We start from the raw sequence: 25,232 nt of genomic DNA on the forward strand, positions 1-25,232 counted from the left end.
ATGGAAGAAAGAAAGTCATACGGGTTTGGAACAACATGATGGTGAATGACAGAATTTCCATTTAATAATAATAATAATAATACAAATAATAATTCTGTAATACATGTTAAATGTGTATAATGTAATGGAATATAGGGGAGTTAATGCCCATTATGTCATTTGTGAAAGTAATGAGTTACTCACTACTTGAGTATAGGGCTGTAACTAATGATTATTTTGATAATCGACTAATCTAATGATTATTAGAACGATTATTCAACTATTTGGGTGATTATTGCAACAATTAATCATTAGCTCTTAACCAACTATTCAGCTTGTGTCCAAAGTTAAAAGGTTGCATTAAACGTGCTTGCTAACAATTAAGTGGACAAAATCATCTTTTAAAAATACCTTAATGACATTCACTGAATTAAAGAAAAAAAATACTTTTTTATCAAGTTCAATTCAGTAAAAAATTCACTGCAAAAATCCTATTGTTATCAAGTGTATGTTTGTTTTCCATTTAAAATTGTCTAAAAATAAATAACTTGAGAAGCAACATATAAGATATTTAGACTTGCTTTAAGAGACAAATATAAGTATATTTTATACATACATTTATTTTTTTCATTTGTTTATACTTCTGCGAGTGCAGTAAAGACAAAATATACTTATTTTCAAGACCTATTCTCTGAAAACAAGTCTAAATATCTTATATGCTGCTTCTCCGGTGAATGCATATTTTTTTTAAAGGATTTTTAGATATTTTTAAATATTTGCATTTTTAATATTCAACATTCTCAGATAACAATTTTTTCTTCTGCTAAAGTAAATGTACATTGTTTTAAAGGAGTTTCAGATATTCATATTGGAAAACAAGCCAAAACAAAAAAAATCAAAAACATATTTTGTTGCAGTGTATAATGGGGCGAAGACTACCCTCTCTCACCTTTCTGTTCACTTCAATCCATCTTTAACTCACAAAAAACAAATTATTTTATTAAAAAAGCTGTATATTGCCAATTTTCTTCACGATAAGAAATGCACAGTGACACATATATTATGATTCAATAAGTCGCGAGCCATCATGTTATAATCTAGCTGCAGCAAGTGCGTGCGCTCGAGGGATGAGCGTCCCCACAGCAGAGTGTGCATCAGCCAGGTGCAGTTTAAATCCCCCCCCCCCCCTTAGATCGAGACACTTCACGCAACTCATAGAAGAGGCATTGACCGCACAGAGAAATACCTTGAACTTTATGCATTAAATATAACTGCATTAAACATGTAACCTGGGGGGTCTGGGTAGCTCAGCAAGTAAAGACGCTGACTACCACACCTGGAGTCGCAAGTTCGAATCTGAGTGACTCCAGTCAGGCTTCCTAAGCAACCAATTGGTCCGGTTGCTAGGGTGGGTAGAGTCACGTTGGGTTAACCTCTTTGTGGTCACTCTTATGTGGTTTTCGCTCTCAGTGGGGAGCGTGGTGAGTTGTGCGGAGAATAGCGTGAGCCTCCACACGTGCTATGTCTCCGCGGTAACACGCTCAACAAGCCACGTGATAAGATGCGTGGATTGACAGTCTCAGACGAGGAGTCAAGAGCGCACGTCTTCACCTCAAAGGAGGGGAAAGGCGCTATGCGCAAGCGGTACACCCGGCCAGCTGTCCCAGAACTTACCTGCTCATTCCTGCCAATACACTGGATGAGACCGACTCAACCTGGAGATTGCAGAACCTCGCAAAGGTGTTGGGTGCTGCCCAGCCTGCTGCTCTGCAGATATCTGCTAAAGAGGCGCCACTGGCCAGGGCCCAGGAGGACGCCACACTCCTGGTAGTGTGGGCTCGTAACCCCGCAGGGGGTGGCACTTCCTGAGCCTGATATGCCATCGCGATGGCGTCAATGACCCAGTGGGCGACCCTCTGTTTGGAGACAGTGCTTCCTTTCCTCTGTCCACCAAAGCAGACAAAGAGCTGCTCGGAGCTTCTAAAACTCTGCGTGCGATCCAAATAGATGCGTAAAGCTCGCACCAGACACAGCAACACCAAGGCTGGGTCTGCCACCTCCTGGGGCAGTGCTTGCAGGTTCACCACCTGATCCCTAAAAGGGGTCGTGGGAACCTTGGGCACACAGCCCGGTCGGGGTCTCAGGATCACGTGAGAGTAACCTGGAATGAACTCCAAGCACGATTCGCTGACAGAAAATGCCTGCAGTTCCCCTACCCTCTTGATGGAAGTGAGCGCAGTCAGGAGGGCAGTCTTCAAAGAGAGTGACTTAAGCTCAACTGACTCCAAGGGCTCAAATGGAGCTGCCCATAGACCCCGAAGGACTACAGAGAGGTCCCACGAGGGGATGAGGTGCGGTCTGGAGGGATTCAACCTCCTAGTGTCTCTCAGGAACCTGATGATCAAGTCTTGCTTCCCCAAGTACTTACCATTTACTGCATCGTGATGAGCCGAAATAGCGGCTACATACACCTTCAAGGTGGAGGGGGACAGCCGCCCCTCCAGCCTTTCCTGCAGTAAGGAAAGCACCGATCCGACTGTGCATCTCTGGGGGTCTTCGAGTCGGGAAGAACACCACTTAGCGAACAGATGCCGCTTCAAGGCATACAGGCACCTCGTAGAGGGAGCCCTAGCCTGAGTGATCGTGTCACTTAGGTCTTCTGCGTCCCATCCAAGTGCCAGACATGGAGATTCCAGAGGTCTGGTCACGGGTGCCAGATGGTGCCCCGTCCCTGAGAAAGAAGGTCCTTCCTCAGGGGAATTCGCCGGGGGGGGGCTGTGCAAGTAGGCTCACTGGGGGAAACGCATACTTGTGTAGTCAAGGGGGCCAGCTGTGTGCCAGCACGTCTATACCTAGGGGTGCCTCGGTCAGGGCGTACCAAAGTGGGCAGTGGGAGGATTCCCGGGAAGCAAACAGGTCTACCTGTGCTCGACCAAATCGACTCCAAATCAGCTGGACCACCTGGGTGTGGAGTCTCCACTCTCCTCTGAGCTTAACCTGTCGTGACTGTGCGGCGACAGATCGGTGTGATGGCCATGCCAAGTCTTGGGACTCGAGTCTGAAGTCTCATATGCATCAACCCAAGCGGTAGTCCAACTCCAAACCGAGAAAAGAGATGCTCTGAACCGGGGAGAGCTTGCTCTTTTCCCAGTTGACCCGAAGCCCCAGTTGACCGAAGCCCCAGTCGGCTGAGGTGCCGACTGTGTTCGCACAGCAACTCTCGAGAGTGAGCTAGGACTAGCCAGTCATTGAGATAGTTGAGGATGCGGACGCCCACTTCCCTTAGCGGGGCAAGGGCTGCCTCTGCGACCTTCGTGAAGACACGAGGGGACAAGGACAGGCCGAAGGGGAGGACCTTGTACTGGCACGCCTGGCCTTCGAAGGCAAACCGCAGGAAGTGTCTGTGTCGAGGTAAGACCATGACGTGGAAGTATGCGTCCTTCAGGTCTACCACCGCGAACCAATCTTGATGCCGGACTCTCGCTAGAATGCGTTTTTGCATCAGCATCTTGAATGGGAGTCTGTGCAAAGCCCGGTTCAGTACTTGCAGGTCCAGGATTGGTCGCAACCCACCGCTTTTCTTTGGTACGATGAAGTAAGGGCTGAAGAACCCTTTCTTCATCTCGGCTGGAGGGACAGGCTCTATCACGCCCTTGTGCAGAAGGGTCGCGATCTCCGCACGCAAGGTAGCGCCGTTCTCGCCCTTCACCGAGGTGAAGCGGACGCCGCTGAACCTGGGTGGGCGCCTGGTGAACTGAATCACGTAGCCGAGTCGGATGGTCCGGGTCAGCCATCGCGACAGGTTGTAAAGCACGAGCCACGCACCCAAATTCCGGGAGAGGGGGACCAAGGGAATGATCATGTTGTGCGGTCAAAAAATGAAACAAAAGATTCTCCTCCTGGCTCCTCCTGGGATGGAGTGGTCTGTTCACCAGCTCCAGAAAAGCAGGTCTCCTCGCCCCTGGGTCGCCGTCTCAGGGGCACTTCGAAGCCTTCCTCGGGTTCTTAGCGGCCGGCTGTGAGACGGGTGGTGTCTCCTTCCTGCGTTGGGCTCTGTGCCGGGCCACAGGGGCGGGCTGCGGTGGAGCCGGTGTTGTTGCTGCAGGAGGATGCCCTTGGCAACGAGCAGACGGGGTGCAGGGTCTTGAGCCACGCCGGGGCAGGATGTGTTTTATGGCCACCGTCTGCTTCTTCACCGCCGAGAACTGCTGGGCAAAGTCCTAGATAGTGAGCCAAAGGTGGCGCTCCTGGACCACCAGGGTGGACATCGCCTGCCCGAGAGACTCTCAGATGCTGTGCTCTAACTCATCGTCTTCCTGGGCTCTGAACAAGAGGTCAAACTCACCCTGAGACGAGCCGGCGGTCTTGTCCGAGTGCCCGACCGGGGCAAGTGAGCATGCTGGGGAATGGGAGGTCCGTGGGGGAATACCCGGCGGAGGTGGTCCCATTGACATCCCCAAATCGCCCCCAGTGCTAACCGACATGGCCTCAAACCCGTAGGTAGAAGGACCGGTGCAGGGAGCCGCTGGGGTGGCTTGCTTACTTACGAAAGCAAGCCGCGACCTTAACGTTGCCATGGTCATGTTCTCGCAATGAGGACATGACCCATCCACGAACGATGTCTCCGTGTGGGCAGCGCCCAGACACGTAAGACAGCGATCGTGGCCATCAGAAGCGGAGAGATAATGACCGCAACCAGGAATAACACACAAACAGAAAGGCATCTTTAAAAAGAAGAAAATCTGAATGAGTGGTTGCATACCAGCTCCTTTTATAGCCGTATGTCCGGGGAAGTGGCATGCAAATTCCACTCGCCAATTCCCATTGGCCTTTTTTTCAAAAGATCAGAGGTGTTTGGGGCTCCCAAGAGTGACCCCTAGTGTCACTACATTGACACAAGGTCGAGTGAGTGACAGATAGGGAACAAACGACTATTTGACAGCAAACATTTTTGTCGACAATTTTTTATTGTCAACATTGTTGATAACGTCCACTAATCCTATCAGCACTACTTGAGTGCTCTTTTAATTGGATACTTTCTTACTCTTACTCAAGTAGGTATTTTAGTACTTTTACTTCTACTTGAGTATTTTTTTAATTTCTTTTTAAGTAATTGTACTTTTACTTGAGTACAGTTTTTTGGCTACTCTACCCACCTCTGCTTACATGACACCTAGTGGCCTGGATGCTGCATCATTTAAACACATCATTTAATCAGTTAACAAGGCCATTGTAGAAATTCATTATGCACAGTAAACCAGGATTAATTTAATCCATTAGTGAAAGTGTCCAATAACATGGCAGTTACTGAGATTAAGTGGGTAGTATACAGCTGGTCATGTCATGCTAACATGGCAGCCCCCATGTGGCGCCCCTGCCCCATATAGAATAAAAGAGCTTTTATAAGGTTACTGATATGACTGAACTCTACATTTCACATGAGTGGTCATGATTTTGTACATATGTTTCTTTAGAAGTAAAACTTTTTAAATGAGGAAAATCCCGGAGTGAACCTTTCGTTTGAGTTCTGGTAAATTATTAAAGTATGCTATACTTTAAATGTTGTCACTTACACTGAAATATTTTTATTATTTGGGACACAAGTAAGCTAGTCTTAATGAAACTAAATACTTCATTGAGTAAATACTAACTCAGTGTACATCCAGAAACAAAACTAATTACTTGGACATTAAGGAGGCAGATTTCAAAATAGGCAAACACAAACATTTTGTGCACATGGAATAACTATAGAATTATGATGTGCTAACATCTTCGTACAAGGCATGTTCATGTCACTTTAAACTGGATTAACGCATGTTCACAAAACACAAAAGCACGAAAATGACACAAAAGTAACTGCATATTCACCAAACAGAACACAGTTAAGTGAAAGAGTTATTCTGCATATAATGTACCAATTTTACAACAATATAAACAGTAAAAACTGTGCATACATAGTGAAGACAAGAAGTTTTCTTGTCAAGAAGACAAGAAATATGCCCTCATAGAGGTAAAAACATGACCCTGTCAGTTAATTCCATGGGGCAAATATTGCCCCGTAATAAAACATACATTTCTGACACTGCCCAACTCTGGTCTGGAAAAGAGAGAGAAACATAGATATAGAAAAGAGGACAGTACAGTAAGAGGAGAGGAAAGCATGTAGGAGAGGCAGATATTTAAGCTTGCTGGAATCTGGTTGCACCCATCAGTAATGATAGACCTGTCTCAATGCTTGTTAGGACAGCTGTCCTGAGCTTACCTGAGCGACAACCTGCGTAAACACACAAATCCCTCTCCACCCTCATCTTACTGCACCAACAACAAAGAGCAGCTCTTTCTGTCCATGAAATCTTTTATTTGTGAGCACAGGTGTTGATGCATGGAACATATTGGATCGTTTCCCAATCAAGACAATATTTCCCTCAATAGTGTTGAATAATTGTGTTGAATAGATATCTCTGTTAATAGCTCCAAGCTAATGAGAAATTATTAATTATCTTAATTGTCCTTTATTTTTAAACAAATCTACATGCTCTTGGTTAAATCTCACAAATAAACATGTCCAGGTCACATTTCACTTAGTAAATATATATATATATATTGCGAAGAGCAAAAAGAATACAATTGAACATACTTATTTATCGTGCTTTAGAAGCACAGACAACAGGAGATTCAGTAGCTGTACTGCCGAAGAAGGGTAAAAGGTCCGAAGCAAGAAGACAAAGACCAGCAAAGGCAAAAAACTAGAGTAAACATTGGTACGGCATACACAATGTGGAATGATTTTATGACAGAGATAAACATTAGTGATGGCGATGTTGCTTCTTTTTTGTTGGACAGGTAAGACATTATTAATTGTTAAGACCACTCTCTAAAATAGTATCAGTGAGATTTACAGAAAACTCATACAATTTTCCCTCGAACTATTTAAAATTACGTGTGTAGTCAACGTATGTTAGTAATGGACAGTTTTCAACGGTGTTTACAAACGCAACCGGAAAGCAACGTATAATTTTATTTTCTTTGTTATCACACCTATAGTAAGGGGGCCATCTACCTCCACCTCTATGAAATGGCGTACGTCTTCATTGGTTTAGTAGTTTGCACAGCGATTGTTGTAGATTTTGAGTAAACCATGACGTTGGTTTGCTTGGAAACAAAACGAGCACTTCAAATACAGTATTCATGGACATGCTAAAATTGATCATCAAAACCAATTCTAATCTTTCCTTTACCATAACATTCTGTATCGCTAGATAATTGAGGTTTATTTCATGCTAAGCAGTTCTCTAATAAAGGTAATAACTGTCTTTAGAAATAATGTGAAACTTCAAAGATTATTGATATGAGGGACAATAATAATCTGTCCTTAAGTGTAGAAGTCTGTTGGCTTGAATTCTGATGCTTGTTTTTTAGGCAAAGCAATTATACTATAGTAGTAATAAATAACTTTAGAAATTACCTTAAACTCTGACATTTTCCAGATGCAAATGATATTCCAAAGCTGGCAGGGGCAGCAGAGACGATCATGCTTATCCACATCGATAGATGGAAGTACAGCGTCTAACACCACTGTCATATCAGTACTTAAAGTACATGAAGAAAAGCAATGCTAACACTAACTAGAGAACTACTTAATGCACCTTTAATATGGCGGCCACAGAAAAAGAGTCCAAAATGAATAAAATTCCAGATGCGTTTTAATGTTCAACCAAAATCCCAATAATAACCAGAAAACAAATGAAGATTTAGTGCATAATGCTGAACTCTTAAGTATAAACAATCATGAAACACACCAGGGAATCTTATTTTGAAAATACAAAATGACTATTATGAAAATAACTAGTTATGAAAAAACTATCAGCATCAATCGGCATACATTTTTGCTGATAATTATAGTCCAAAAATCGGTATTGTTTTGTAGGCTACTACAGTGTTATTGTGTTTCATTTACAGACAATTCCTGTCTTTGATTAATGATTATACAGAGTCAGTATTTGTACTGTATTCTAATCTCACTGTGGGTACTGGTAGATCATGGAGAGTAATTATGGTTTGGTGTCAGATAGTTGTTGCGTGTGGATGGATGGTTAGTGGAATTAACCAGCGTAAGTGCTCCACCCATCCTCCCACATTCTCTACTCAACGTCCAGCATCCTTTGATGGCTTTCAACCATGTTAACATCTGTTCTCAGAATATCACAATGCCAGGGTTTCAGCAAAGGAAGTCCCCTTTCTGACAATACAAGCTCTCCCTTTAAATGTCAGACTAAAAAGTGTTTTGTTTTAATGTCATATGCTGAAAGCTTTTGTGCATTGATTTCCTACAGAACAACTGGTATATAGCTGCTACAAATTCAGGATAATAATGCAAATACAGCTTAATAGTTTTTGATATATGAAACATTTCAGGGTAAGAGAGACATTTGTCAGTTATTATAAAACCCTACATTTCCCAGCAGTTGGTGGAAAAATATCTAAATATAGGTATTAAAATTCTGAAGAATTATGGGAAGTATTAGAAACAGTGACAAAGATGTGTTCGTTAGTAGAAAATAAGCAGTATATACTGTATATCATAATGGTTAACGTTCAACTTTTTGAGCCTGATTCTCATTAAATTGACATGACAATGGCAACATTTTTGTACACGTAAATTATGTGCTTCATTACAAGTTGGACTGCAGTTACCCAGTGAAATTTCCAGCGGGGGGCGCCACAAGCGAGTGAAATGATGTTGTAATCAGACGAGGTTTTTAAGGTGAATGCTAGATGGAGGTTTTAATTACTAAAATTTACCTCCCTAACCTAAATCTTTAACTTAAACCAAACTAATAGTGTCTTAAAAGATAAATAAGAGGTGAACAAAACTGACATTCTTACCTTAACCTATGCCCAAAACCTAACCGATAGTTGTTTAAAAGCATATTTGACATGAAAAGCACATTTACTGAAGCAACCCCGGCACTTTCGCTTCACTTTCACTTTCGTTTTGAGCATCCTTGGTTGGGCTCAAGACTGGCGCTGCATCCGAGTATCCATACTTCTCTACTATATAGTATGCCAAAAACAGTATGCCAGTGGAGTAATATGTCCAAATTCACAGTATTCATGAAACAGTAAGCGAGAAATACCCGGATGACCTACTATTTCCGGTGAGATTTTGAAGTGCGGATTGACTGGACACAAAACGATCCCATAAGCCCTTGGGAGCTTAGGCAACATCACGTTCAAATCACTGGATTTAAGGGAACGGCAGTGAAACGTGAGGTGGATGCCTCTTCTCAGCTGTAAGTGATATATACACCAAGGTGGTGCTTGTTTATCAAAACCACAGCAGATCGTTTTCACGGTTGTTATTACGTCATATATTCGGGTCACGAGACAATGCCAATGTCCCCAGATGAAGTATGTCCGAAATCTATTCATACTACTTGCATGCATACTTAAAACATTGTACTGTTTTGATGGCAGATTAGTGCGTCCTTCATCAAATACAATACAAAGTGTGACATTACGTGGTTTTGGACGCAGCGTGGGTCTACGAGTCCAAAGTCCAACACTCTATCTGGTGAGCTACAGTAGATGCTAATCTTGCTATACGTGTGTAAATGTAGGTGGGTCTGAAATACAACCATTAAAATGTTCACAGTTCATAAAATATACATTTCTCTTCACTGTATTACATCCTGTACAGCTGAATACAGCTCGCTTTACAGCTCACACATGCTTATATGCCCAGCAACACTTAAGGATTTGGCCACTGGGGGCAGTGTTTTGAAATTTCGGTCGGCATAGACCGGTCTTTGCTAAAGAAAAGTCAATCTAAAAAGTAATTGTGCTATATCCTTAAATTTTATGTAATCGCACTAAATAGAATGATATCATTGTTTCAATGTATTGATTTTGGTTTTAGTGCAAAATTACTAGTGATGGATGACTGGATAAGTGAAGTTTGATACATAACGATAGACTTTATGTTGGTGTTTTTATTTTGTTGAAATAGTGTTGTTTGTATAAGTATTACTATTAGTGGTGTGAGCATTACTATTATTATTGCTCATATTTGGGGATTTGTTCAAATCTCAGACTCTAAGTATTAACTTTGGTGTATAACTTGTCCCACACACGAGCTGCCACTAAAGTAGTGTTTTATGGTGTTACAAATATACAGTACATCTTGCTGTCCTTGTTAAGCCCTAGCTAAACCAGTTATAACTCTTAACCCTTTATACAGCCTAATGATGGCTTGTTGTCGAAATTACACAGCTAGAGCCAAAATTCAAGGGCAGCATTAGTATCGTGTAGCCAGACGTTTGACAATAAGCTTTAAAGGGGTCATGAAATGCCTTGTATAGTTATAGTAAATTTCTCATGAGGTCCACTTATAAAGTACATTTTTTTTTTTTTTTTTTGCACCAAAACAGTCTTTCCACCCGGTCTGTGGCCCGCTGTCTGAAACGCTCTGTTTTGGCCTCCTTAAAATGTCAACGTAAATGCCAACTGTTATGATTGGCTGACAGTGTGCAGCCCCTCGAAATAAGCCATATTTGAAAATCAATTGGAAGAGAATGTACAAGCTCCACAACATTATAAAACTACATTTCAGGGTTTACACATAACGGACATCCAACACATTGCATCTGAATATATTAAACTGTTCATTTCAAGCACATCTGTTAACACTCAGCACCATAAAATATCTAACAGTCATGACATTTGAAATATTCATAAAAGAAACTGTTTACTTACTGTTTTACATTGGGTCCAAGTGTTTTTATCTGCCCATCCTTCAATAATAGTTGCTTTACAAAGCTTGAATTGTATTATGACTGGTTCACAAGAAACCCACTCTGACATGAGCCAAAAAACATATGATCAATACTGAAATATGATGATGACACATGACGCACACACATTGTCCAAAGCTTGGTGAACTAGACACACATACTGTACATACAGAATCACATCACCGGAAACGTATCAAAATGGTCAAAGACGTCCATCTAGCTCATGTTTTCATACACCAACAATTATAACAATTTCAAAAATAATCCCAAATAGTCCAGATGGGTACCCTTTGATGTTCAGGAATACTGAGGCCACAGTAGAACCTGAGCACCAGTGGGCAGGGCCAAGGGTGCGTTGATGTATTTTCATTGCAGAGGCGGTCATGAATTAATGTACCCCTATTAACATAGGGTAGTTGCGGAAGTAGAGAATGAGGCGTTTTGCAACTTGGTTTCAATAAATGCTTTTATTGCATTTGGAATTAATTTTTGAGTTTTGACATTTATAGTATGTTTTTATAGCAGAAAGACCTCTGCGGTAAAACACTTTCTTATGATTTGTTTAATTCATACAGTATAAGCGCTTTCACGCTGTTGTGAGTGAAAAGGTGGATATGACGTCATTGAGGAACTTTCCCTTGGGAGCTTAATAGAGGAGCTACAGCATGTTTCTACAGCTTAACAAAAAACTGTTAGAAATGCTTTGACAGATGAAAAATACATTTAAGATTACATGCCTTGTCAATGTTTTTTGTCTGTTAGGGTATTTTTTTTATACAAGAAATGCTAACCAATCTAGCGTTTAACATCGTATAGAAAGCTACAAATAATATATTTTCTGCATCATTTTATGAACAGAATCCACATATGATCAGAAGAGGATGTGGTAGTGTACACTCTGTGGGGTTTTGAAGTTTGGAGCAGCAAAAATAGTTAACCTTGTTTAAATTGTCATGTGCACATTTAGCTTTATGCTAAGCTAAAGGGCTTTTTCTTGCCTTTACATGCATCTGTTACCAGGTGCGATTATATTTTATAATTCATTCTATGAAGAAAATTCACGTTTGAGCATAACTTATTTTCTCTAGTAAGACCTTTGATATTAGTTCAAAGATGTACTGCAAAAATTTTATTCTTAATGATAATGTAAATATTGTTTTCCTGTAAAAATATCTAAAAATCCTGCAAAACTGCATAAGATATTTAAGCTTTTTTCAGAGAATGTTTTTTATTTTTTTTTATTTTTTTTTTTTACAGTGAAGTGTATTTTCTTACTTTTTTACTTGTTTATAGTCAAAACAAGTGAAAAAAATCTGTCAGTGCTAAAGAAGTATTCCAAAGTATTTACATTATGTTACTGACCTTGAGTAATCTAACAGAATGTGTTACAAATTACATTTTACTGCATGCATTCTGTAATCTGTAGCAGAATACTTTTGTAAAAGTAACCTTCCCAACCCTGCAAATACCATGTTTAACTATAGTACTGTAGTAAAACCAAGGTCATTTTCATAAGGGATAAATAAAGCTATTGTGAGGGAACGCAAAATTTTATTGTGAGAGAACGCAAAACTTTTTGTGAGGAAATGCAAGAGTATTCAAGAAAGAAATGCCCTTCCTGTCCTCTCAGGGGCTCTGTATAAAACCACGTAGAGAGCGCAACACTCAGTGACTGCAGTTCATTTTGAGTGAATTCCTCCATGAGTATCGATCAAAGATTTGATGGCAAACCTGGAAAACTTTGGTAAATCTAGTGATTAGCTCTTCCTCAGAAGTGTTCATTGTATTAGCCCTGTACATTGGACTGGTGCATTACTGACTCCCAGTTGCAGTTCTTGTGCATCAGACAGTCAGTGAATGGACTGTGGACAGTCATTCACCCATTTTTTAATAGGTGGATCATAATCATAACCAATATCTTTTTTATTCTCTCCATTCTCTTTTGCTTTAGTCCAGAATGAAACGAAACATCAGCTCCTTTTTAACGTGTCAGAGATGCGACAGAGTATTCCTGACTACAGGTTGCTGTCGCAGGCTGAGCTAAGGCTTCGGATCAAGAATCCCACCATGGGTCAGGAGCAGAGGCTAGAGCTGTACCATGGAGTGGGCGACCAGGCCAGATATCTGGGCACACGTTTTGTCTCAAAGGACTGGGCCGATCGCTGGCTCTCATTTGATGTGAAACAGACAGTCACAGAATGGCTGCAAAGTTCAGGTGAGGTCACGGCTGCATTTAGCTCACATGAACCGCAGCTTCACGAGAGTCAGTGAATAATTTCTAATGACTCTCTTTAACGCCTGTTGTAAACACAGCAGTATTGCATTAAATTGCAAAATGCATTATTGTCCATAATATTTTCATACTATAATGATAATAATAATAAGTTTTATTTATATAGCATCTTTCCACAAGCTCAAGAACACTTTAAACTCCATATACATTTAACAGGACAAAGTACATTAATATACATTTCAACAGAAGTTACAATCTCAGCTACAAAGGGGGAATAAAACATCAATCAGTAATAGACAGATAATGCGCTGAGAAAAGATGTGTTTTAATATCCTCTTATTTAGTGTCTATAAAATATAGTAATAAAATACATCCCTACTTAATGCAGAGAAAGATGGAGAATTTAAAACAATGCATGACTCTCTTATTGGTGTTGAAATGTGAAGTTAAGAGTGCAGACTCTGCATTATCAGCCAAAACATTATGACCACTCACAGGTGAAGCGAATAACGTTGATCATCTCCTAACAATGCCACATTTCAAGGTCTGGGTAGATTAGATGTTAAGTGAACAATCAGTTCTCGTAGTCAACATGTTGAATGCAGGAGAAATGGACAGGAGTAGTGACCTGAGTGACTTTGACAAGGGGCAAATTGTTATGGCCAGACGACTGGGTCAGAGCATCTCTAAAATGGCAAGGTGGTCAGAGTGCCCATGGTGACCCTGTCAACCGTCGAAAGCGCCTACAATGGGCACGCGAGCATCAGAACTGGACCTTGGAGCAGTGCAACTTACAGGACTTGAAGGATCTGCTACTAATGTCTTGGTGCCAGATATCACAGGCAACAGACACCTTCAGGGGTCTTTTCGAGTCCATGCCATGGCGTGTCGGCGCTGTTTTGGCTGCACTCGGAGGACCAACACCATATTAGGCAGGTAGTCATAATGTTTTGGCTCATCAGTGTATAGTACATGATAAAGAGCATAATTCACCTGCATTATAACATAATACAATTTGGTTAAAAGTTTAGAAGTTGTTGCAACTATAGTATTTTCACAAACAAAAGTGTACCAAAAAGCATTGTGTTTTTTGGACATGGTACCATTGTAATACAATGTAGTTTTGGGGCATGCACTGTACACCATGGTAATAACAGGGTATTCTTTAAATATATATATATATATATATATATATATATATATATATATATATATATATATATATATATACCATGATACATGAACATGCTTACATGAAATGTTATATTCATTCAAAAGAATGTGTTATGGAAGTGAGCAATTCTAGTTTCTATTTATTGATATATTAGTAGCAAGTACCAATTATGCCGATGTTCGGGCTTGTATTTTATTATATCATAGAATTTTTCATACAAAAACTACAGTTACATTGATCTGATCATGTCAATGAGGAGCCATACATTTTCCTGTGGTTACAACATCTTATGCTGCTTTCCATTCAACACGGAATGTCAGAAATTTCCAACTTCCTACTTGGAAAAGTGTAATAGAACAACACTTGAATTCGGAACTTTCAACCTGGAAACTCCCAGCTTTGCCGAGATGCTGTTGTACTGTATATACATCAAACATAGCGGCACCCAGTAAACGTACACAAATAGACTAAATTTACTTTCAGGTTCATACAATAAATGATAATGAAACCTATTAAAACATCTGCAAAGATATGTTGATAATCATTTATTTATATATCTAGGTTGATAATGATAAATGAGTCCAAAGTAAAGTTAAACCAATTAAAAAACTAATTTGTTTGCATAGACTTGATTAGAATATTTATGTGCCCACTTATTTCCTTTTGTGACATCACTGGAAACTGTTCCCTTTGTTAAGGTATTATAAATGGGTTCATTAATGACTTATAATTAATTTACAAATGCATTATAAATCATTAATATGCGGTTAAAACAATATGCATAAAAAGGGTAACTTTCATTAAATACTTTTCAAATAGTGAAACATTTTACCTAACATGTTACACATTTTTAAAAACACTATTTCACATTAGTAACCTTTGAAAATCTACTTCAATAAATGCTTCACAGGTGTCCACTTTACATAGTTGTCAACATAACAAACCTGTACATAAAAGTTCAGTATGGTTTAATGGTCATCAGACTTTATTAAATATTATATGCTGTGAATGAGCATGAAAACCAGAAAAGTGTTTTTGCAGAGAACTTTACGTAACTAGGAATAGGTAAAACCATTCGTTTGACATCAATGTAACAAGGAAAGTGAAAACACAAGTGAGCAAAGACATTACAGTAATGTATATAAACACAAAGCACACTGTACCAAAATGAAATTATCCCCCTTTTAATCTAAGTATAATAGTCTATATTGATACATTGTGACATGAATCATGAATTAGGGCATTTTATGTTTTTGATTTTAAAAGTATGACTATGTGTATTAATTTAGCATTTATAACATGTAAGTTAAAATGCTCACTTTTTGGCAAGTATTGGGTGAAAGTTGCCCTTTTATGCATGTTGCTATAACAGCATATAAAGGATTTACAATGCATTTGTAAATTATTTATTAATCTTTAATAACCAATTAATAAACCCTTAACAAAGGGAACCATGATATAAAGTGTGACCAATTATACCTTAAAGTGTTATTTAACCATGACTGTAGAATTCTTCAAAACTCAAGTAACCGTTTGTGTGTTTGTGTTGAACAGAAGATGAAGAAAGTTTAGAGTTGAGGTTATACTGTGGCTGTAAAACCAACAAAGACCAGCAGAGTGGTGATAACTTCCTCTTCACCATATCAGGTATGACAATCTCAAGGCCTGAAATTTAGCGCTGAAAGTATGTAGCCAAAAATCTAAAGCTGATATAACCTTTGATATAATATTTTTTTCTGTGTGTGTCCTTCCAGGACTAGGCAAGCCAAGAGGTGATATGTCTGCCGTTGCAGGCATGATGGTGAAACCATATATCTTGGCTTTATCTTTGCCCTCTAATGGCAACTCTCTTGCGTCCGTTCGCAGGATACGAGCCACTGGCACTGATGAAACTTGTGATGAGTAAGTCTCTTTCTCTCTAATTCTATATTTCACTTTCTGTATTCCTACAAGCTTCAAAAGCAGTTTCAGAATCCTATCAAATAGCTTCAGTCTAGATTATGCAAAATTCAGCTCTTTTTTTTTTTTTTTTTTTTTGGACTGTCAATAGTTGACATGATGAACAAACATTCTTCTAATCCTCAAAATTATCTGGCAGAAAAACTGAGACCTGCTGTATGCGGAAGCTTTACATCGACTTCCGGAAAGACTTGGGCTGGAAGTGGATCCACAAGCCTAAGGGCTACTTTGCCAACTACTGCATGGGGTCCTGCACCTACATCTGGAATGCAGAGAACAAATACTCTCAGGTAGGGTGTTTGTTATCAGTTAGGCTGACATACTCTATGTTCAAGAATAGAGAAACACCATTGCTGCATCCCAATTCACAAATATATGGACTAAATATACTGTCTATTCTACTGTGTACTCATGTATGTTCTGCATTGGTAAAAGGGAAAGAACATTCTTTTGAGTGTGTACCAAAAGAGTGTGCCAGTATCAGGACATACTACTAAGTTATAAAATTGAATCTGGATTCCACAGACCTCATTGTTGTATACTTTTTGCATTTGCATGTAAGCTAACTACACTTATACCCAACACGACGTGGAAGATCATTCCACCTTTACGAAATGTTTAGTACGCAAGGGTAAGTGACTTAATCTTGATGTGGGCAGCACCTGCTAGCCAGTGGAGTGAGACAAAGAAAGGTGGGAAAAATAAGGCTGGCTAAGAGTATTGCAGTAGTCCAGTCTAGAGATGACAGGAATAGCAAAGAGTTGCTCATCATGCTCAGATGGGAGGGGTCTGATTTTGTAGCCTAGTGTTGTAGAGTACAAAACAGCATGACCTGGGGCCTCATGTATGAACGTTCTCATGCCCACTATGGGATTTATAAAAAAGTAAACTTGACGTGAAAATGTGTGCACCACCACACAAGCTGTACCCCTTGCGTACATACTCTTTTACTGCTGTGTGCAAAATGAATCGTTATCCAGGCTATATTATTATTAGGCTATATTAATTTTATGTAACTAATAAAGGCATTCAAATATAAGCAGTAACAAGGAAATATTGGTAGTGGATACGCAGCCAGTCAAATACAAAACAAAAGGTAAGCTTGCACATTTTATTTTTAAAAAGCACTTTTAGTAATCCAATGATGTCAGACAATAGTTTTACTGCACACATAATTTTATAATTTCAGTTTTGTTTCCAGTGTTAAATATTTAACTTCTCTATAAAACACCCTTAAAACGATTTAAAACATTGTCTGAGAAGCAAAATTGCATAGATTTATGCTTGCAACAATAAAAAAAAATTGTCCAGGGTTAAGATATATTCTCTTAAAACAAGTTAATATCTTAAAAAATCAGTAATGTTTTGGGTTAACAGATCTTGTTTAAATATATTTTCTCGATCTTTTACTCTAAACAAGACAAAGATCAAGAAATTATTTTTAGCACCAGCATCTAACTTATGGGCTCTTGTGGCATTAACTGTCTGTATAATCTCCCGTGTTCATACTGTTAAACTCGGTAGTCACGTGTCTGGATGGCGATATGCATATGGTAATTGTATGTAAAGGAGGTTACGCATAGTAAAAACAGGCACTGTACACTCCACTTATGGTTATTTCGGGGAGGAGATGGGGTGGGTATAAATCACTTGCCTGTACAAACAATCTTCCGCTAGCTGGGATTTATAAAGTGAACTTTGCGCAGGTTCTGGTTCTGTCTTTTGTGCGTACGCACACTTTTAGGATGAAATCTACACAGAGTTGTATATATGATGCCCCTGGTCTTTGAGTTGTTACTAAAAGTGTAGGAGAAATGCCTTGTAGAAGATGTGAGGGTAGAGGGTGAAGATGGCAGGTTGAATGGTTGAAGAGGAGACGATTAGAAACCTTAGCCTCTGTGAGAGGAGAGACAGAGAAGAAAGAGGAATGTGGGTGTTTGGTGTTTTTGAGTTTGTGGTTTTAGGGTTAGTGGAATTGGGTTAGGGTTAGCAGTGAGAATTGACTGCTGTGTGTTGTTACTCTGACGAAGAATGTCAAAGCCAGGGGTTGAAGGTTATAGATAGCAGCACATTCAGTGTATCCTGTCAGTGTGTCAAATCCAGATCTTGGTCAGGCCCAGGATGTAGAGAGCTGACTGACTGGCAATGGCGTCAGCTTTGTTTACAGTTGACTGGCAGTTCCTGGGGAAGACACTTTTTTACATTTTTCTTAAACCTTCAAATTTATTGTTACTTTAATTTTAGGTTCATACATTTGAAAACTGCTGAGGCAGTCATGGTCATCGCCACTTTTCTTCAACTGAACTATAACAAACTCTACTCCTTGTGTTGTGCATGTTGTGGGAATGTTTAGACGAAAAGCACGCGCAGATGCACACTTCCAAACTCCACCAGAAAAAGTGTGATCCTGGCATTTTTTGCTTAATGTTTTCAACATACTATGATTTGGGCACTAAAGCATGGATTCTAATCTTGCATACCATTTAATACAGATAGTATGTGAAATGGGACACAGGGCAATTTTGTTTTCCAGCCTGGAACGTGTTGGGCCTCATGCATTCAGATAGAAGACAAAGGCAGGCCTAACAGTCGTAAAAGCCTGACTGAGGCCCAAAGTCATAAATCTTACTGATAAAAACCACACCAAAATCAAACAAAGGGAGTCCAAAACAGACTACAAATCCCATGAAGCCTTGCTCACTAAAGGATCGAACTCTCAACTCCTATTGGATGAGGCACACAACAGAACAGCCCTCAACCATGATGTCATTGGGAGTAGAAATAACTAAGATGCTGCCGGGATTTGCTTCCAGCAACTTTGCTCGCCGTGCGTAGACGCAGCTCATCGCTGCTCTCAGGTGTAGCCTCGTGGCACAAGGAAGTAACGTCCGACTTGAAACTGGCAATACAACCTCCATCACGCTGGACGAGTTGAGATTACTCTGTGTTCCACCGAACACTCTTAACGGATCCGAAGGAGACCGCTGAGCAATCCGCACCTTCACTTCTGCAGGCAAACGGATGAAGAGATAAAAGAATTCTCTTCCATCTTCAATCAAGTCGACGTCGCTGATTTCTCCGCCAGCCCGCCGAGAATCAGCAGCCGTACCGCCCGCCGACAGAGCGAGAAAACGGCCTCCCGTCATCACCCGAGCCTCGAGGAACCGAGTCAGTGTCAAACGACGGATGAACACACATTCTAGCTGCATCCTCATACGATTCAAGTAAGAGGTTTACGTCTGGGCAGAGATAGAATATTGTAGTGTGTTATTCTTGTGTATCAAGGTTATTGCTTGTACAGCTTACGGACCGCCGCTCATTGCTTCTAATAATACTCAAGGTATTACTGTAATGTACTGTTATCACAAATGAGATCTGCTGTGTTGTAGTCCAACCACATTGGACTGTTGTGTATTTCCGCCATTGCGGGTGAGACCGGCACACTGAGTTTATCCATTAAAGAATCAAAGACCGCGGTGCCGTCCACCGCGTCTCTGAGTGTTAAACTAACAGCTGCTTTCTCTCCCACGATCGCGAAACCGGCTTTGGTGCCATCACATTATTCTCTCTCTCTCTCTCTCTCTCGTACTAACCACACACACACACACGCGACCCCTCACAAACATTCTCGCACACACTTTTGGCTAGTAGATAACTTCGTGATAAAGCTCAGCTTTGTCCCTAAGTTATCGTACAAGGGGAGACACGCGGTAAACTGGCAGACGCCATTGACCGGTTTCTCTCCACTCACATTCGCGGCCATATTCTCTGGCCGGAAATCTCACGTAATGTACTCTCCACGAGAGTCACGTCCGCCATTTTGTGCGCATCCCTCCTTACACACACACACACACACACACACACACACACACACACCTTCCTCATGTGTTATAGGATTATTTTTATTTCCATATCTAATCATATCACTGTTTAGTTTGTAGTTGTAAGTCGGAAGTTTATTGACTGCATTGTATTGATTATTAATTGATATTACTGCATAAATAAACTTCATTATATTTCAAAGAGAAGTGTTCTGGTTTGTTTGCATACACCTGTGTCAAATGCTGACTGGATGTCAGTGCTCGGATTCAAGCTTTCATTGTTTTTTTTTTCTCCTCCGAAAATCGATATTCTTCGGATGTCAATTTTCCTAAGAGAACAATCTAATATTGAGACTGTTATACTATCTGGTTATTAGTCCCTGATTCCAGGGTGGTGCGATTTTAATCCTTATTAATATTCTATTGATTTTTGATAATTGATAATTATCTTTGATGATTGTTGAATTTGAAGAATCAATAAGCTAGTGTTAATTTTAATTAATGTTTCATCGATGTTAACAATTAATGATTATCTTTGATAATTGTTGATTTAAAGGATTAAAAAAAAGCTAACATTGATTCAAATCAATGCTCTATTGATTTTAATAATTAATAATTATCTTTGATAATTATTATTTATTGCTAATAACCAAACCCGTTCCTAAACGTAGCACACTACATTTACTGGAGCCCCATATGAGGTTTTAATGAGTTAGATTCTATTATTTAATTTAAATATGAATTAATAACTAAAGAAATAATTATTAATTATTTCTGATAGCAACACTGATCTAAACAACCAGTAAAGACCAACAAACGTTTCCTTGCTCTGGTTCCAGTTAGAAACATTTTTAGGTCAGGGATACATAACACCACCCTAAGAAGCCGATGACAGATTTCTGTGAGTTGAAATCGAATAAGCTTGCAATGTTGCACCTGGGGCTGTGTGTGTTACTTAATTTACAGTGCAAGGGTAACGTCCACAGGGACATTTGAGGTACTTGCATGAGAGAGTGAAAAGTTGGAAATATAGGGAAAACAACAGTGTTTTGAATGACTAGTTACCCCAAGGGCAAAAATGCCATACATCTACTTCATTACAGCTTGAATTATAAGAGTGATTTAAACTGTTTTGCAGATTTTTAAGTTGTACATTTAGGTGCTTCAAATTTCACAAGTTAGTTTTTTACATGAAACTAGTGTAATTCTTAAATACAATAGATTCCTGCCAAAACTGCATTCTGGGAGACGAGACTCATTGTAAAGTGTCTGGTTTTATAGTAAGTAGTTGTAGTAGTAGTGCATGGTATTTTTGCCCCAAAAAAAACTCCTTACTCACTAAACAACCTGCAATCCAGTTTAACCAAGCCATGAGTATTAATAATAAGTAGGGCTGTCAATTTAACGCAATAATTCAATTAATTCAAAGTGCGATTATATTAAAAAATAAATAAAAATCAAAAATATTATGCAATTCATGCTTCAAGTACCACCCTCATGTTTTTGCGAGTCCCAGTCAGCAAGGGGCAGTAAGTGCTTTAGCTGTACAGTCAACAAACCACACTGACAGCAGACAGCACAAGTTGAGGATGCGTTCTTGCATTTAAACAGCTAGACAGAGCGCAACACCGAATGTAGAGGTATCAAGACATTTTTTCCTAAGTTTCAAACTACGTTTAACTTGACACAGCATACTAAAAATACTGTTTATGATGCAACGCAACCATATATGTCTAATGCATGTTTACAAAGATGCATCCTTAGAAAAGCATTGTAATAATTCTACCTCTGACAAATTGACAAATTTAATTGCAAAATGGATTGCTGTAGACTGTAGGCCAATAGTAGGCTTATATTCAATGATTTGGAAATAAATTCTGTATTTTCTAATCAATGCTTTACTCGTCTGCCATAAAAATGTATTTTAATTATCTTGATTATTATATTTATTATATACATTATATTTATAATTATTATATATTTAAATATTTTTGTTTGGGGGCCTTTCTCTGAAAGAAGGATATATGCGATTAATAGCGATTTAATTAATTGGCATATCATGTAATTAATTCAAATAAAAATTGCATTCGATTGACACTCCTAAAATTAAGTCTTGGTCATTCTTTACAGCACAACTACCCTCTTTTCTATGTAAACTTGGCTACAGAAAGCAGCCGATAAATTTAAAATTATAATTATTGAATATGTTTGTGTACATTTCATGCTGATCATGGCAGCAGTAATTCATTAACTGATGATCAAATGTTGGAGAAGAGTGTTATAACTGCTTTGTAAATATATCCAGCCATGCAGTGCAGTCAAGCACACTTTTTACTTTTTAAAGAGCTGATTCGGGTGTCTAGATCGCACCTGTGGAGTAATGCTGTACAGTTCCAGTAAAGTATGCCAGATTGCAGTAGTGTGCTGCATCCTCCACAACCAAGCACTCAGGACCGTCCAGGGGTGCGTTTCCCAAAAGCATCATTAGCCAACTATGGTCGCAAGTTCCATCATTACCAATATAGCTCAACGATTTGGTGTTTCCCGAAAACTTAGTTCCAACGAACATTCACAAACAACATCACAAAGTACAGCTCTCTACCTGTGGTTAGAAGCATAGTTCCTTGTTAGTTTGCTGTGTGGACATTGTTTCACTTCGCTGAGGCTTCTATATCTTTCATTCCATATATATCTTTCATTCTGTCATGACTTTGACAATGTTCATATGCATTTAAGGAAATGGCTTTTTCCAGGGTTTTGCAAAAAGAGCTGTTCTGAAACGTCACGTAAACACGAATGCGGCCGTTTAAGGGATTAAATGCTGTTAAGAGAGAGCACTTAGAATACAAATGGTTTCTGTCGGAGAACACAGCTTTTATGTGTTTATGTTAACACAAAAGTGCCGTTTATATGTTTTTGAAGAGTGCACATGTGCGAATGTGCTCAAGTGCGTCGGGGGAACCCTGAAGTTTGATATAGAGGGAAACCCATCTATTGCAGCATATGTATCTAAACAGTGCATGCAGCTTTCCTGTCTGCAGCAGCTTTCTCGCATTAAACGGCTTGCTGGTGTACGTGTAAGTGAGCTTTTATAGATCAAAATTCAAGGAAGTTTTTACTCCACTCCCTGCGTAATGTCATAAATGACAGCTCTTTGCTGTTGAACCAGCGTGGTTCAAACGATGGATATGTGACATAGTAACTACGGTTTTGGGAAACAGTTGTGACTAGCTACATTCTCCAACGATGCATGGTCGTTGTACTGGAAACACACCCCAGATTTGCAATTGTGCAAATTGCATTCAGAACTACATTTTTACATCATTACCAAATTTGCTCAATTTCTAACACTATATCATGAGAAGTCATTTGAATTCGTTCAAGTTGGCTGAATCATATGAAATCGTATGTCATTCGAATTAATTCGTACAAATTCTAGACTTGCAAAAACGCGAATGTGTAATGCGGAAGTAAGCGAAAGTTGCGCATGTACATGCTTATTTTATTTTTTCCTCCCATTTTCTCCCCAATTTGGAATGCCCAAATCCCAATGTGCTCTATGTCCTCGTGGTGGCATAGTGACTCGCCTCAATCTGGGTGGCAGAGGATGAATCTCAGTTGCTTCCGCATCTGAGACCGTCAATTCGTGTATCTATCACGTGGCTTGTTGAGCGCATTACCGTGGAGACGTACCATGTGTGGAGGCTTCACACTATTCTCCGCGGCATCCACGCACAACTCACCACGCGCCCCACCAAGAGCGAGAACCACACATTATAGCGACCACAAGGAGGTTACCCCATGTGACTCTGCCTTCCCTAGCAACCGAGCCAATTTGGTTGCTTAGGAGACCTGGCTGGAGTCACTCAGCATGCCCTGGATTTGAACTCACGACTCCAGATGTGGTAGTCAGCATCAGTATTCGCTACCCAGGCCCCCTACGTACATGCTTATTAATTTTATGCCTAACCCAAACCCCATATCTAAACCTAACCATAGAGTAAAGTCTGTAAGGATGATTTGAAGAGTAAAAGGTATGTTTTGTATGACGGAATAAAGTTATTGTCGTGTTTTAGAAGGAGACATAGGAGAGTTACCTGATTGGCTGTTGCAAAAGTCGTAGAAATTCGTACAACCCAACTATTTAATACGATATAGCCAACTTCTCCATTAAGGCCCCGATATACTTCCAGAGAAGTTCTTCTTCGTTCAGGGGTAAAAAGAAGTTCTAAACAGCCGAGCAACAGTATACTGTTTGCGAACATTCCGACACCCGCAACACCGCTGTGGGAGACGTTTAGAAGTACATATAAATACGAGGACACTATATGTAAAACCTAAACTAATGTGACATTAAAATGTGTTATCAGTGACTTTATGGATAATTCTATGAGTAGAATTCACATGAGGTCAGTAAAAGAAGCTGTTTTAACCAATTGATGATGATTTAATGTAATATACAGTATATGCATAAAATGTTTAATTTGTTTCTTTACATTGTGAACAAGTTACACGCGGCCATAATATGCACCAATTACTCTTTGTTATTGTAATTTATGATTACACTGATACTACTGCAAAGAGGGGTGTATAAAAGAGTGTTAATATTCAGAATAAAGATGAAAGAATGGTGACAAGAGAGGCATATCTTACTTTGGGCAGATGATTGAATGGCTTTCGCTGCAGATGGCACATGAGCGAATGGGACTTGAGAGAGTATATGAGTAGATTTTATTCCTTTCGTAGACTAATTAAATCAAAACAAATCACATGACATGTTCTTGGAAAATGTCTCTACACGAAAAATCATACTGATGTAGGGACATTCCCTTACAAAAAACCTAAACTTGACGCAAATTTGCCACAAGTTTGGCACTCGTTATTTTCACATGCAAATGAGCTTGTGATTCACCGCAAATGTTTGCCAGATGTTTGCAGCTCTTCACCGCTAGTGGTGAACCTCTGGCAAACTTTTGGCAACAATGGATAATTTGCCACAAGTTTACCGCAAGGCTAATTTGCATGTGAAAATTATCAGTGGCAAATTTGTGGTAAATTTGCCATGAACTCTCAATTTTTGTAATGGTTTGCACCAGCTAATTGCTAATAATTGCACACCGGTTTGTTCATATTGAATACTAAATGAAAAATTTTAAAGTAGTTGGTGGAGCTTCAGGTCATACCTACCGATGACGTGGACCAATGGCATCAAGAAGGTGTTTAGCAGGTTAGAAGTTTTCCTAAAAGCTTGCCCATGCGAGCTGTTATGAACC

The 25,232-nt window shown here is 39.6% G+C and overlaps 1 protein-coding gene across 5 annotated transcripts in view; it reads left to right on the forward strand.

Annotated features, from left to right (window-relative positions):
- Positions 1 to 25,232, forward strand: part of LOC127422282 (transforming growth factor beta-1 proprotein-like) — a 49,271-nt gene that overhangs the window by 9,871 nt on the left and 14,168 nt on the right. For all 5 annotated transcript variants that reach the window (XM_051665695.1, XM_051665690.1, XM_051665691.1 and 2 more), the window contains 4 exons: positions 12,724 to 12,987; positions 15,734 to 15,826; positions 15,934 to 16,081; positions 16,278 to 16,428. In XM_051665695.1, the coding sequence (XP_051521655.1) occupies positions 12,724 to 12,987; positions 15,734 to 15,826; positions 15,934 to 16,081; positions 16,278 to 16,428 (656 nt within the window). The remainder of the gene's footprint in view (positions 1 to 12,723; positions 12,988 to 15,733; positions 15,827 to 15,933; positions 16,082 to 16,277; positions 16,429 to 25,232) is intronic.

This window comes from Myxocyprinus asiaticus, chromosome 31 (assembly GCF_019703515.2).
Source record: "Myxocyprinus asiaticus isolate MX2 ecotype Aquarium Trade chromosome 31, UBuf_Myxa_2, whole genome shotgun sequence".
NCBI classification, from domain to species: domain Eukaryota; kingdom Metazoa; phylum Chordata; class Actinopteri; order Cypriniformes; family Catostomidae; genus Myxocyprinus; species Myxocyprinus asiaticus.